The sequence below is a fragment of the Barbatula barbatula genome (genome assembly GCF_947034865.1).
Source record: "Barbatula barbatula genome assembly, chromosome: 2".
Taxonomy (NCBI): Eukaryota; Metazoa; Chordata; class Actinopteri; order Cypriniformes; family Nemacheilidae; genus Barbatula; species Barbatula barbatula.
The window spans coordinates 10,935,114-10,948,762 of record NC_136767.1 but is presented as its reverse complement, the minus strand read 5'-3'; the positions used below and the strand labels follow the sequence as shown (position 1 = coordinate 10,948,762).

General features: G+C 37.8%; 2 protein-coding genes across 2 annotated transcripts in view; one reads left to right on the top strand and one right to left on the bottom strand.

The window, feature by feature from the left end:
* iqgap2 (IQ motif containing GTPase activating protein 2) overlaps window positions 1-13,649 on the top strand; it is a 37,634-nt gene that overhangs the window by 10,652 nt on the left and 13,333 nt on the right. Inside the window, exons 5-15 of the mRNA XM_079451197.1 lie at window positions 839-915; window positions 4,189-4,256; window positions 4,485-4,598; window positions 4,697-4,875; window positions 5,257-5,344; window positions 5,929-6,092; window positions 6,185-6,272; window positions 6,351-6,511; window positions 6,941-7,107; window positions 7,230-7,354; window positions 9,467-9,630. Coding sequence (XP_079307323.1) covers window positions 839-915; window positions 4,189-4,256; window positions 4,485-4,598; window positions 4,697-4,875; window positions 5,257-5,344; window positions 5,929-6,092; window positions 6,185-6,272; window positions 6,351-6,511; window positions 6,941-7,107; window positions 7,230-7,354; window positions 9,467-9,630 — 1,395 coding nt within the window. The remainder of the gene's footprint in view (window positions 1-838; window positions 916-4,188; window positions 4,257-4,484; window positions 4,599-4,696; window positions 4,876-5,256; window positions 5,345-5,928; window positions 6,093-6,184; window positions 6,273-6,350; window positions 6,512-6,940; window positions 7,108-7,229; window positions 7,355-9,466; window positions 9,631-13,649) is intronic.
* On the bottom strand, window positions 10,486-13,009 carry f2rl2 (coagulation factor II (thrombin) receptor-like 2). Its single transcript, XM_079451198.1, has 2 exons — window positions 12,753-13,009; window positions 10,486-11,720 (listed from the first exon to the last, which is right to left on the bottom strand). The coding sequence occupies exons 1-2, from the start codon at window positions 12,814-12,816 to the stop codon at window positions 10,666-10,668; spliced, it is 1,119 nt and encodes a 372-aa protein (XP_079307324.1). The 5' UTR covers window positions 12,817-13,009; the 3' UTR covers window positions 10,486-10,665.

Sequence of the window (13,649 nt, the reverse complement as noted above, 5' to 3'; positions counted from 1 at the left end):
GCATAAAGTGAAACCTGGTGCAGTGCACCATGCAAAGCCACAGAAACAATGGGCATCTTGCTTACATAATACTTAGTGCTGTTTTGTTGTCGTATTGTCTATTATAGTGGTTTTGTAGAAAGTTAAAAGTAAAATCTTTAGACATACAGTACTGTAGACCGCTCTGCAAGGTCCGGTTTCATTTTTTATTTTGTTTATAAATCTTAGATACAGTATATAATTTAGTTTTAAAGATACATTTTCCGAAGTGGTCTACTGTTTAAGTAACTGACAAAATTAGTAGTCTACATTTTTGGATGTGTTGCTTGGTACTATGCTATTTGTTTAAGCGAATATTTGATTGTCATATATGAACACGATATATAGTTTGCCATCTGATATCATCACTGTGACACGGTACCGCCACATTTTTTTGATAAAGCTTTTTTTTTTAAATCTTGTGCTTTTAAAGGGATACTCACCTTTGAGTTGTTTCAAATCTGTACAAATGTCTTCGTTCTGATGAACACAGAGAAAGATATTTGGAAGAATGAAAATAACCAAACAGTTCTTGGATCCCACTGACTACCACCGTAGGAAAAATTACTTTATATATTTTTGTTCTGTTGAGCACAAAATAAGATATTTTGAAGAATTTAGGACAGGAAACAGTTCTGGATCACTGTTGACGACCATTGTAATTTTTAATGGTTTGGTTGCAAGCATTCATCCAAATAACTTTCTCTGTGTTCCAAAAAAGACATTTATACAGGTTTGGAACACAGAGAAAGTGAGTAATTCATGACAGATTTTTACTTTTTGGGTGAACTATCTCTTTAATGCCGCTTGTGTCTTTCAGATATTCTACCCTGAGACAACCGATGTATATGATCGAAAGAATATGCCCAAGGTGATCTACTGCATACATGCACTAAGGTACATCCCACCCAGCCTCTCTCTAGTGTCTGAGTCTGAGTTTTCTTTGCTTCAACGTGGAATAACAAAAATGGTGGTTAGATTATTGTTATGACTTTATGATCTCTCGGGTATGCAAACAGGTATGTAATGGTTTTGCATGGCTGCCGCTTCCTCTTAGTGGCTATTGTCATGACAATTTCACCACAGAGAAAAGTGGCCGTTTTCTGAGGTAATGATTTGACTGGGGCCCCCGTGGTGCATCTACCCATCAGTCCTGATGATCTTACATCATTTCCTGTCACTGTTTCCTGACAATTCCTGCCATTATGCTCCAAAGACAAGCCTCTTTTTACACCTCCTCTCTTTTACATTGTGAGCAATCATTGTCAGAATTGAACGCTCTGAAGGATGATATCAGAGGTGTTAAAATATCAGGCTGCCCACTCTTCCTGTAAATAACTGCCTTGGTTAAGAAAGCTAATGGGAAACCATGCAGATATCGATATTACAAAAAAGGTTTATATATAAATTCACAGTGTTCATAGGGAATGCTTTAACAGGTGAAACAGTTGTACCTTAGCAACCATATATCAATTCCCTGGCAACAACCCATAACACACTATCACACTCTCTTTTCAGAAGCACTATTTACATGTTCTCTAGAAAGTGTAGAAATCCAGTTTATAGTTTAGCTGTGAGCGTATATATATATATATATATAAATATATACATGTTTTATATATATGTTACATGTTATTTAAAACTTTTCAAGAACCACGTAGGAGGCTAGGTCACTCACTGCTATCTTAATGTATGCAAATCTAAACATTTCGACGTATGTAGAAAGCATGCGCAGGGGAATGTGTCTAATAAATGACCACAAGAAAGCTTTTCGGTAAATGATTTGTAGCGCTTTCCTGCTCTTTCTCGCTGTCTTGTGTCTCATGTGTGGTGTACGTATGTGGGTTGCCTGGCTTCCTCCCTCTGCCTTGCACACGCTCTTCCTTCCTGACCCCAGTTAAACCTTCAGTGAGACTAGACAACATTGGGACTGCAAAGACACAGATTAAAGTACTTGACAAAGTATCATCCTCTTAAACAATATTTTATTAGTAGTAGTATTTTTAATAAATTCCTATTTTTCTGTTCATGTTAAATAAATCGTTTTTATATATTTATTACATATTTACAATACATATTTAGTAAATGAATTCCCCTTAGTCCTTAAATAGTATTCCATAAAACCACATGTATAATATCATATACAAATTAGACAAAGGTTTAAAATATTATTCATTGGAATGAAATGTCACACTGAAGAACACTTCTTTCATATTTTATGTCTTGTATTGCTGGGCGGTGTACCGTCTGAACCTGTACACCGGTTTGAATTACCCACGCTGTTGGAATAAACCGTTAGGAGTGATTAAGCAACATAAAAGTCACACGTCTTTTTAATACAGCTTGAGCAGTTACGTAGTCACGCGGGTTTGCTCTGTACAATGCGAGCAGAGCCGATAAAAACCCGAATGTGTGTCTTCTCCCTACATACGTAGTTGCGCTACATACGTAGTTGGTCCGACTCATCTTTTTTACATATATGCGAGCGTATAAAGTCAGGCACATGCGCTCTGTACAGTACAAAGGGTCCAACACAGCAGCAAGAGTCATGTGACATCAGTGAAACAGATCGATAATTGACAGGAAAATGGGAAGTTAATGCTTCATATGAGCAACAATATGTATTCACTATATATAACAATGAACCACAAACTTAACATCCTTTTCAAAGAAAGGTCAAATCCAGAGGTCTTTTTTATTTGTGTCAGCAGGTATTTATAATGCTATTTGTTTTGTTAATAATACTTTTTGTTCAAATGATGGGAAAAGTTCCTCACAGCACATGCCTAATAAGCACAACTCAATACTTGTTTTGTATTGTTCATATTTTGGGCATTTGCTTTGAATATTTAAAACCGGGAAAAACAACGGGCAAATCCATACAAATATTGTCAGATTATGGGTCAAACCGCCCAGCACTAATGTCTTTATAGAAAGTTAACATACATGTACATTTCACATATAAGTGAAACATTTCACCTTAACATTTCGTATTTGGGCTGCATTTTTCTCTCTACATTTTTCTTGGTATGTTGCTATATCTGAAAGCAAATATTTGTCTGCATAGCACAGCTATCAGTTACCCTCCAAGCGGTGTAATCGAGTCTCGCAAGACACATCATCAGCGGTAGTGGTTCACACCTTTTACAGAAGGAGTTAGTCCACTTAACCTTTGGCCCGTCTGTAGGATAAAGGATAAATTCACACCTGACTGTGTCTGTCTTTCTTATTGACTAAAGGGTTAAAGGTAAAGCGGGCATGTAGACTTTATCTCTCACACATAGTGCATGTCATTCTTAACTTCTCAATAATTCATTACTCTCCCGTTTGTCCTCAATCATTGAATAGATAAAAGTTTAATGCGTTTTCCAGCACATGTTGCTCACTAACTGTAGGCTATTTTTCTATTGCTGACTAGAAATTAGACTAGAACCGGCTCAACCTCATACTGCCATCTTGTGAGGGAGTCTTACAACCGCACCCCTCATGATGTTTTGCGGTCAAAGAAAAGCACATCAGTATCTCTATAAATATAGACCACTTTGCCGAAAACAAACTGTGTCCAGATGCACATCCCGTTTCATTGTTGATAGTATTATAATAATGATATAATATAATAATATTCATTTATAACATTTTAAAGATGTTGGTTTAACATTTTGATTAGGTTATAAATGTTTTGTTGGTTGTATTTTGTTCAAGCGTTGGATCAGCACTATTTATATACAGTTTTTCATTTATTTTGATCAAATAGAATTTGATTAATTCTAGGTTGATTTCATGCGTGAGTCAACATGTCTACACCGGATATGACGTGGTGCGATACAACACAACAAAAGAAAACCCATTGTAATATTACATTTTGTCCTCACTGGATGCGGCACGACACAACAAACGCATTAAAAAACAAAGCATTTGTCACGTCGGGTCGCTTGCGTCTTGTGTAGACAGGGTGTTTCATAGTGATCGGTTTTGTTTGCTTTGAACAGTTGGACAACATTGGAATTTGTCACATGACCCTTGATTCTCGAATAAGTCAAAATGAAATGTTTGAGCAAACTTTGTCTTTATTATGTGTCATCATGGATAAGGTATTTCTTCTGTGCCCTCACTGTTGTATTATGATACAGTAATTATATAATACATTTATTGTTTTTCGTTTTTGTGCAGCTTATACCTCTATAAGTTGGGAATCGCCCCCCAGATCCAGGACTTGTTGGGAAAAGTCGATTTTACAGGTATGGAACAGGAATTATGAAAGTCATTCTATGGAGTGCGTGCCATACGCATTTTAACTTTTTGTGTAAATTAAATCGAAACACAAGTTACTAGGATCGTTGCTACAGGAGACTTGTGTCTATCAGTGTGTCTTTGTGTGTATAACCAGATAGAGAACCATTTACAAGGTTATGCAACTTTAATGATAAAAGATAGTGAGCTATTCTCTTTCCATTGTCTTTCCACAGAGGAAGAAATCAGTAACATGAGAAAAGAACTGGAGAAATATGGCATCCAAATGCCCGCCTTCAGCAAGATTGGTGGCATCCTGACCAATGAGCTGTCAGTAGATGAAGCAGCGTGTAAGTGACTAGTACTCCGTATCTCCTTATATCTATGTAAACATTCATAGAAGACCTATTTAAGTGTTTTTTTCTTTCCGATCTGGATGTGTCCGCAGTACATGCTGCCATTTTTGCCGTCAACGAGGCCATAGATAGAGGAAATGCTGAGAGCACGATGGTGGCTCTGCAGAACCCAAATGCCCTGCTGAGAAACACACAGAGGCCACTAGGTGAGGCCTACCAGGACACATTGAGCAAAGCCAAGGGGAGAAAAGAGAATCAAGCCTCAGCACGGGTAATCTAGATGTTTGGAGTCTTGTTACACCATAAAAAAATGTTGTGTTCATTACAAGTACTGTAACTTACTTAATAACTTGTTTATTAAAAATAGCTAAACGTTAAATGCAAATTCTGATTGTTGTACTACACTTGTTCAGCAATGTCCAACATGCCCTTACTATCAAAGTCAGCAGGATTTTGATTAAAAAATAACAAAGCATCAGCCACGCTCCTCAACTGCTGATGTCATCTAACTCCCCTCACACAATCTGCTGACCTCAGTATCACCTGATGTTGACTCCATTAAATAGTTGTTTGCAGTGTATATGAGAGGATTTGATGGTTATGTGAACAATTAACAGTTATGTGAGTCACACCGATCTTTTTGTGTATTTAGCGTTCCTCTATTGCAACTGAAGAGAGGGATGTGTACGAAGAATTACTGACTCAGCAGGAGATCCAGAACAGTGTAGACCACGTCAACAGTAAGTGACACACTTACCTGTACTACGTTTTATTAAACCATGGTCCGTTTGAATACTCGATTCTGATTGGCTGGAAGGTACCAGCTTAAGGTACTTAAAATGTTTTAATGCACAGGTAGTTCAAAAACGACACTGTAAACATCAATAATAGCTTTAATTTGGCAAATGACCACAGCATAAGAAGGATAATCCAGAACTAAGGATTATTCCTTACTTATCTATACACATATTACTCATTTTACTGTAATACATAAAGATGATAGAAGTAAACATATTACTTTTATTTTTCGCTGATTTGCGAATAAGGGGGGTATCACATTTACACCCAAATGGTAATAAACAGAACCACGAACCCAAAATATATACTGTAGCTCTAATTCTTCTTGAGTTGTTAAATTCAGTCAGACATTGAACATAAAGTATTATTTGTGTTTCAAACATTTTGTACGCTATCAACAGATCAAAAATGTTAATATACATGTTTTAATTCTGCATAAAATAATACTAAGTCATACTAAGCTGGAATTAAAAAAAGCAATAATCATTTTTATGTTGGTAAAACAAGGGCGATTTTCTCCTTCTAGGATCAGCAGCTATTCTACAAGTAAACCAGGCTATTGATGCTCAGGATCAGAAAGGCCTTTTGGCCAGCCTTAGGTTACCGGCCCTCGGCCTTGTGGGAGTCCTGGACGACAACACCTACTGTTACCTGGAGCACCTCACATCATACAGAGAACATAAAGTTAAGGTAATGTAACTGTCTGTACTATCCCTCATGATCGTAGTTAAATGACCTATTATTTTGACTTTAATGAGCACATGTATAATTTCTGTATGTAGGATGCGGGTGCGAGTGCTCAGCTGGAGAAGGAGGAGATTCAAAGGTCCATCACTTCCTGCAACGAGTTTGCAGAGGCCGAGAAAAGAAGTATGCGGCACACCTGCATTTACTCTTTGTGACGTAAATGTAATCATTTAATCATTTTAACGCTGTTGATGGCCACAGAGCACGAAGCTGTTGCTGCGGTCAATGCAGCAATTCGACGAGGCGCTCCAGAAGAGACAGTGGAACAGCTCCTGAACCCAGAGGCCCAGTTACCTATTGTTTACCACACCGCTGCTAACCTGTACCAGGCTGAACTCTTCAGCCTACAGATCGGCTCTCAGGTCAGCTGTTTTACTGTTTGCCTCTGTGTACAGTCAGTGTCGAGATCTATGCTATTTGTTAGTTTTATCGAACAAGACAACATCCCTACCCATTAGGAGGTACGTTGGTGGCCAAAAGTGATGTTTGGAAAATGATTCATTTTCCATAGATATACATTTCATTAAAGATGTTAATAAATATGTCGTACGGGTGTTGCGTATCATGCTTGGAGAGTAAACGGAAGCTTGGCTCTACTGACTCCCAATGATGTTATGAACAGTACAGCTAAAAGAAATTTCAGTCACATCCCTTGTGAGCATCCCTTTAACTTTCAGTTGGAGTACATAAAGCTTATTTTCTCTATGATTTTCAGTATTTAACTAAATGGGCAATACAGAACATATACGTATACGGTAAAAAAAGAAATAAGTTTTTTACATATGCATCAGAACAAGGCTGGTCTCACTCATGAGGAGTTGTGTGTGGCTGTGGAGATGCTGTCTGCCGTGTCAGTGTTAAATGAGGTTTTGGATACTAAAGACTCTGTGGCTGTGATCGAGCAGCTCTGCGACTCTCCACTGGGCTTCAGTAACTTGGACCCTGATAACATGCAAAGGTACCAGTGATGCTGTACAATGATAAAGACTCAGGCGTCACATTAATAAAGACACCGTGGGTCATGTGACTCAATGTAAAATTATCTTCACTGTTTAACTGAGCTGGTGTTGTTCTACTCAGATATGCCGACACACTGATAAACCTCAGAGCAGAGTCCATCGCTCAGGGACAAGAGTTCCTCAGCTGGAATGATGTGCAGAAGTGCATCGATGCTGCAAATGTCCAGGTTCACGAGGAACATGAGAGTAAGCCACTCAAATGTTACAAATTTTAAACTTTTATATGTCAAGACGTTTATGGTGTCCAGCGTATTATGATACATTTTGATTCATCCCACTTCCTGTGCCGCATACTGTCCCCAAGCCCTCTCAAAACACAATATGTACGATTTTTCCATTAAAATATCCCAAAACCCCTAGCATAGTGTCAGTGGCGCAAAAAGTGGGTATGCGCTATATGCGGCGCATAGGGGCGCCGCACCACGGGGGGCGCCAACGCGATGGTTTAATAAATGTGAAATAATAAAAGTTATATACATTTTTCTAAAATTTATATAAGTTATTGTATATATAAAAAGTTATATACATTTAAGCGGACTAACAGGCTAGGCGGCACCGGTGCCCTCATAAGATTCCATCATATAATTTATTTAGACATAGAAGGGTAATATCGCGAGTGGGCGGGGCGCCGTGAGTTACGTTAAGTACGCAGTAACGTTGGTGAGTTGTCGTTGAAATTTGAATTTGAAAAAGATGGATAAACCAAAAAAGCTGTCGGGGGCTAAAAATAGAAAAAGAAAGATGGAAAAAGTAGATGGCCTGTCAAGGGATGCGACAGCAGCTAACTACGTGGATGGTGAAAGGCAACAGGTAGGATTCAAAATGTGACGTCTATTCTTGCAAATACAAAATTCATGTTAACAGACTAACGTTAGCTAGTGAGCTTGCTGAGCAACCGACCGTCGGATTCATGAATAGATTTGCTACCAAACTTGGAGGCTTGAACATATAAATATTGACTGGCAAGTGTGCTAACTTAATGCAAAATAATGTTGCTGCTGATATCTACATTTAGATTTTGGTTAAACCCTATTGTACCAATGCCATGCATGACATATCTCAATTTTATTAAAGTAAAATAAGAACTGGTAAATATAAGGTAGCATGCACAATAAATAACTAGAAGCTGGAAAACATTACTTATGCAATAAGGCTGGTTTATCATGGATTTTATTTTACCATTAGCTTCATGTTAGCTCAGCTGTGCTGTCAGACATACAGGCTACTTTACATCTGCTGGGTGACATGGAAGCTGCAAGGGCCACATTTCTCCTTCTTTAAAGATCTGTGCTATATGTGTATGTATATATATCAGCACAGACCTTTAAACAGAGAGAGATGTGACCCTGTAATTATTTTTCTATATGTATGTGTGTGTGTCATATTTGTACTTTTTAAAATCCCAAATGTTCATGTAATTTCAACAGCAGCACAACCTTACTGCATAATAGTTGTCTTATCTGATGCCATCCCTAGGCTGATTGAAAAATTGAATTTAGGCTGCTATATTTAACAGCAAAGTTAGGTAGGTCTAACATTAGGTGGAAGTGTAGAGGGAGCTTGATACCAACTTCATACTTGATACCAACAGATTAATTTCTTAATATTATTAATATGGAAAAGGTAGGGGTGTAATGGTTCACAAAATTCAGGGTTCGGTTCGATACGTTACACTTGTGTCACGTTTCGGTACGAATCGGTACGTGTTAGATACGGCAAAAAGAAAGAAATGGCAGAGAAATTTCTATGAATACATTTTTATATATTTGTGTCCATATACCATATAATTATGGTGGGCTTACAGTAGCTGTCTGATATACTTTTAAAATAAACCTTTATTATTTCAAGCCCATACATGATGATGTCCGGCACACTTTTTTATTTAGGGGGGGCGCAAAAACTGTTTCTGCATACCCCCCTAACACTGAGTAGTTGCGCCCCTGCATAGTGTTATATATTTTGTACTACTTACATAATGTTTGAACCCAGAGAAATGTGCAATTTTAACCAGTGTTTTATTATTACTAATCAAACCACTCTATTGGTTTACGTTATAATGTAATGGTTATAAAAATATTTCATTACATCATCCATGAACATTACGCTGGGTTAAATTCCATTGGCAGTGGAGTATAGCCTACTACAACTCTCATCATTCCACGCATTCTCTTCAAAAGCATCCATCAAATTATGCCATACATAATTTACCTTAAATCATTATATTTGCGATATTATTTAGGACTGTAAATAAACGAAATCGAAAAATTTGACCTCTTGTTGCTACTATGTTCTTTGCAGGAGTCATTGCTATTGCTGAGATCAACGAAGCACTTAATTCTGGAGATCCAGAGAAGACACTCGTCGCACTCCTCCTCCCCACTGCAAAACTTAAAGGAGTCAACCCAGATACAGCCAAACACTATCACGATCTTCTGCTCCACACCAAATACCTCATCTGCAAGGTGAAATTGTGCCACACCATTGAATCATCTACACTATGTGGACAAAACTATTGGGCCCCCTTCTAAAACCTTGTTTATCTATTCTAGTCATTCCAATCAAAACTAAATACTGTAATGCTCCAACCTTCAATGCCATATTAAGGAATTTGGTTGAGATCTTTGTGCAACAGTTTGGAAGGGCATTTTTCTGACTGTTCCCCTCTGTACAAGTCATTGACGGGTTTGGGTGATGAGTGTTTAGCTCAAAAATGGTCAGAACTTTAAACGGACCAGTCTAACTCTTCTGCACTAGACTGAATCAATGATTTATTTTAGAACCTTGCTTTGTGCACAGGGGCATTGTCATGTTGTAATAGAAAAGGGCACTGCTCAAACTGTGTCTATAAAATAAGATTCTCTAGAACAGTGTTTTTGCTAGGACCTTTTTGGAACTGTGGCGCTGGATGATGCCACACGCCAATCAACATGTAATTGATGAGTTGCAACTTCAGAGAAGATGCCAAGAGAGCCAATCCCTGTGCCAGAAGAGCGAGACCTTGCGCTCGCAGGGTAGTACTGGCTACATTTTCCCGCTGAATTCAAAAGTAGCTAAGGGGATCGGAAAAGTTGCTAAATGTAGTAAAAGACTAGAAACAATGGTTAGACAAATGAGGAATAATTGGGATACACTGTGTCACTGAATCAAACCTATTATTTTAAAGGGGGCGTCCCAATACATTTGTCCATATAGTGTATAAGAACACGTGTAGGTTTTCTGAATTTGGATCTTTGACTTTTTCAGATACCTTATTATACACAGAGTTATACAATGAAACACTTTTAAAAGTGTTAAAAACTGACAGCAGACACACTTTTCATTCTCCCAGAAGTTTTATTTTTGTTTGAATTGATTTTATCTTAAGTGTACAGTACATGTTTTTTTTAAATACTTTCATTTATGTACAATATGACTAGACTCTCAAATAGAGATGTATTTACATCCACAACATCTTTAATCCACAGTTTGACGGCAGGGTTCGCAGCATAAACATCCTGTTATTTAAATTCCACCAGGCCTTGCACATTGGACGAAGCGGAACTTTTAGGTCCACAGCTAAGAGATCTAAACTTGGGTGGGGCTGTTAAAGTCTTTGTTAACACATAAGAGAGGAAAGGGTCTAGACAGCTATGGAGAGAACAAAGACATACTGCTACTCTGAAGTATTGATACAAGTCATCCTGATACTGTGTGTACAGCCTCACATAGTGTAAGAAGTGAATTATGCTACTTGGGGTAAAACACAGTAAAAATATCCCAAACACCAGGGTGCTGGCCTTGATGTAGTGATTCCAGTCACAGCTAGAGCGATTGAGATGAAAAAGGATAGATCCGTAAACAAAGATAATAACTAGTGATGGTAAGATGAATCCCAGGCAGATGAGACTCAGTCTGTATGGAATCAAGAAGGGGTAAGATTCTTCATCATACGTCTGGACGTCGTGGCACGTTATGATGTTCTGCCCTGAAATGTGGTAGGTCTGTTGAACCAGAAACTCCGGTGTCATTGCAATAGCAAAAACCGCCCAAACGGTTAAGCTGGCCCAGATCGAGCATTTTCTAATGGAGAGTCCCCTGTACACGAATGGATGAACCACTGCAAGGTAGCGCGTTAAACTAATGCACATATGGGCATGTATGGAGCAGTAGATGTTCCCATAAAAGCATGCAGTCACTATCTTACAGGCGAGCTCTCCAAAGACCCAGCTGCTGTTGTTAAAGTGATAATGCACTCGAAGTGTGAGAGAAACTAGCAGGAGAAGGTCAGAACCTGCCAGGCTGATGTGTAGGACTCCACCGGAAAGTTTGCTTTTTCCACTGAGGCAAGCCAGCACAAAGATATTGGAGGGGATCCCAATGAGGATTGCTAAAACATAGCAAGATGGGATAATCCTAGTGCTCAGAAATCCAGCGGTCTGGTGGAAAACTTCATCACTCACATTTAAAACAGGCTGGTCGAAGGATTCATTTAGAAAACAATTATAATCTACCAGCACCATTCTTCCAGAATATGTTCTAACTGTTAAATTTGTGGTATCATTGTATCCGTAATCTGGTGAGAAAACACACTGTTAGACAAATTATTAAAAGGTAGAGTAAGCAGTAGTAAAGTAAGTTTAAGTGTAGTATAGACGGCTTCATCAAACACACGCACGTATGGCCTGAAGTTAACCTCTGATCTGTGTTTGATTATCGGTCTGACTAGGGCTAGAACTATAATTATTTTATGAATATTTTTCGTATATGAATTGTATTACATTCAATTAGAACTACTCAACAGTTATGGATTCTTTCCCGGAGATTACCAGAAATTACATTTGGGCCAATTCAATCTGGCTATACTGAAGATGTAAAAATATAATACTTTTTATTTCTTTACTCTTTTATGCATTACACGATTCCCATAGTATGTTAATACATATACATAGTTTAATATAAAAAAATGTGGGAAAAAACACTTTTGAAAATAGTGAGTTCTACCATTTTAAAGATAGGCCAAGGGGAAAAAATGAAATAAGGACTTGAAATAGTAAACATAATAAGGAGTGAATTCCGTTTTTAGCAGGTTAGAATCAAACAGAAAAATGACAAAAAGACATTAAAACCTATTGAGCGGACTGCACTTATTCCTTAATTTTATTTGTATCCGTTAAATACAGCCTTTTCCTGACAACAGTCCATATTGATTGTTTTCAGTTTCATATTCTAGGAACATAAAGAATAACATATTCCAAGTACTAACATAAGTATAGCACAGAACAAGCAGGCAAGTGTTTAGTTTTTGTCAATTAAATAGATTAATTATATTTACTATTCAACTGTAAGATATGGTACGTTAGTTGTGTATTGCCTATGCTGTGTCAATACCATACTCAAACTTCTCAAAAATGAAGAAATACATCATTACTATAGATGAAAAAGACAACAAATAAGAAAAGTGCTGCCATTATCAAGGCTAAGCATGAAAGAGTCAAGTAATTGGGACAATCAAAGATGCCTTTCGAATGTGCTTAGTCCAAGCTTTGTCCCCAAATTTGTCTTTATCATTATATAACTTCATTGTTAGAAATCAGTTTTTACTTACCAGAATCTTGGAATGAATCCTTGAACAATAATGGCAACAAAAGCATCACACTTATTCTCCACATGCTTGAAAGATTTTTTCCAGAAGATATTTACACAGCCACTTTTGGGGAAACGAGTCTTGACCTACAAGTGTCTCTTCTGAAGACTGCTCGAGCTCCTGAAAGGTGTAATGTGTTTGTATGCTGGTTACATTTCAATTGCTTTGGGAGTCTGGATTGAGAACTTTTCAGTGCTCATGTGTCAGGAATGTCAGGAAACGTCTGTTGATTGGCTCCAGTTCATGTACAAACATGTTAACAAGCATATTTTGCACTGTGAATAGTGCTCCACGGCTACAGTTTACATTCAGGAATGCTTAAATGATATAGGTTACAGGATTAATTAGTATAAATTATTTTAATGTTAAATTCTCTCTGTCTTTTCCATACTTAATAATTGATAATCATACTTCCTTTCTTTCTTCCGGAAAGTTATTTAGGTCTTGCTCCTTGCAGTAATAGCAGATCTTGAACATCTATTAAAGGCAGGGTAGGCGATTCAGAAACATCTTTTGTTATGCTGGTTGAAAATCCATGCCGGAAATGTCAGTGAAATTTTCGTCCAATCATTGTATCCAGTGCTCTTGTGCACCCTGTATGCGCAGCCTACCTTCCGGACACATGTATTTTAAGAGGGTGGGCTGGTATGTTAAAAGCTAGCCTGCTAATGCTAGCCACCCCAAAACTGCCTACCGGACCTCTAACATTGACATCATTTTATGGACTGCTTTGTATAAAGTGACGCAGTGATGATGTATTTTTTAATACAAAACCTTGAAGCGAGTTAGCATTTTAGCACTAGCGGTCTGTAAATGGGTTTTTTGAATGGGTTTTTGGTTAAAAATAGTGCTAAAATA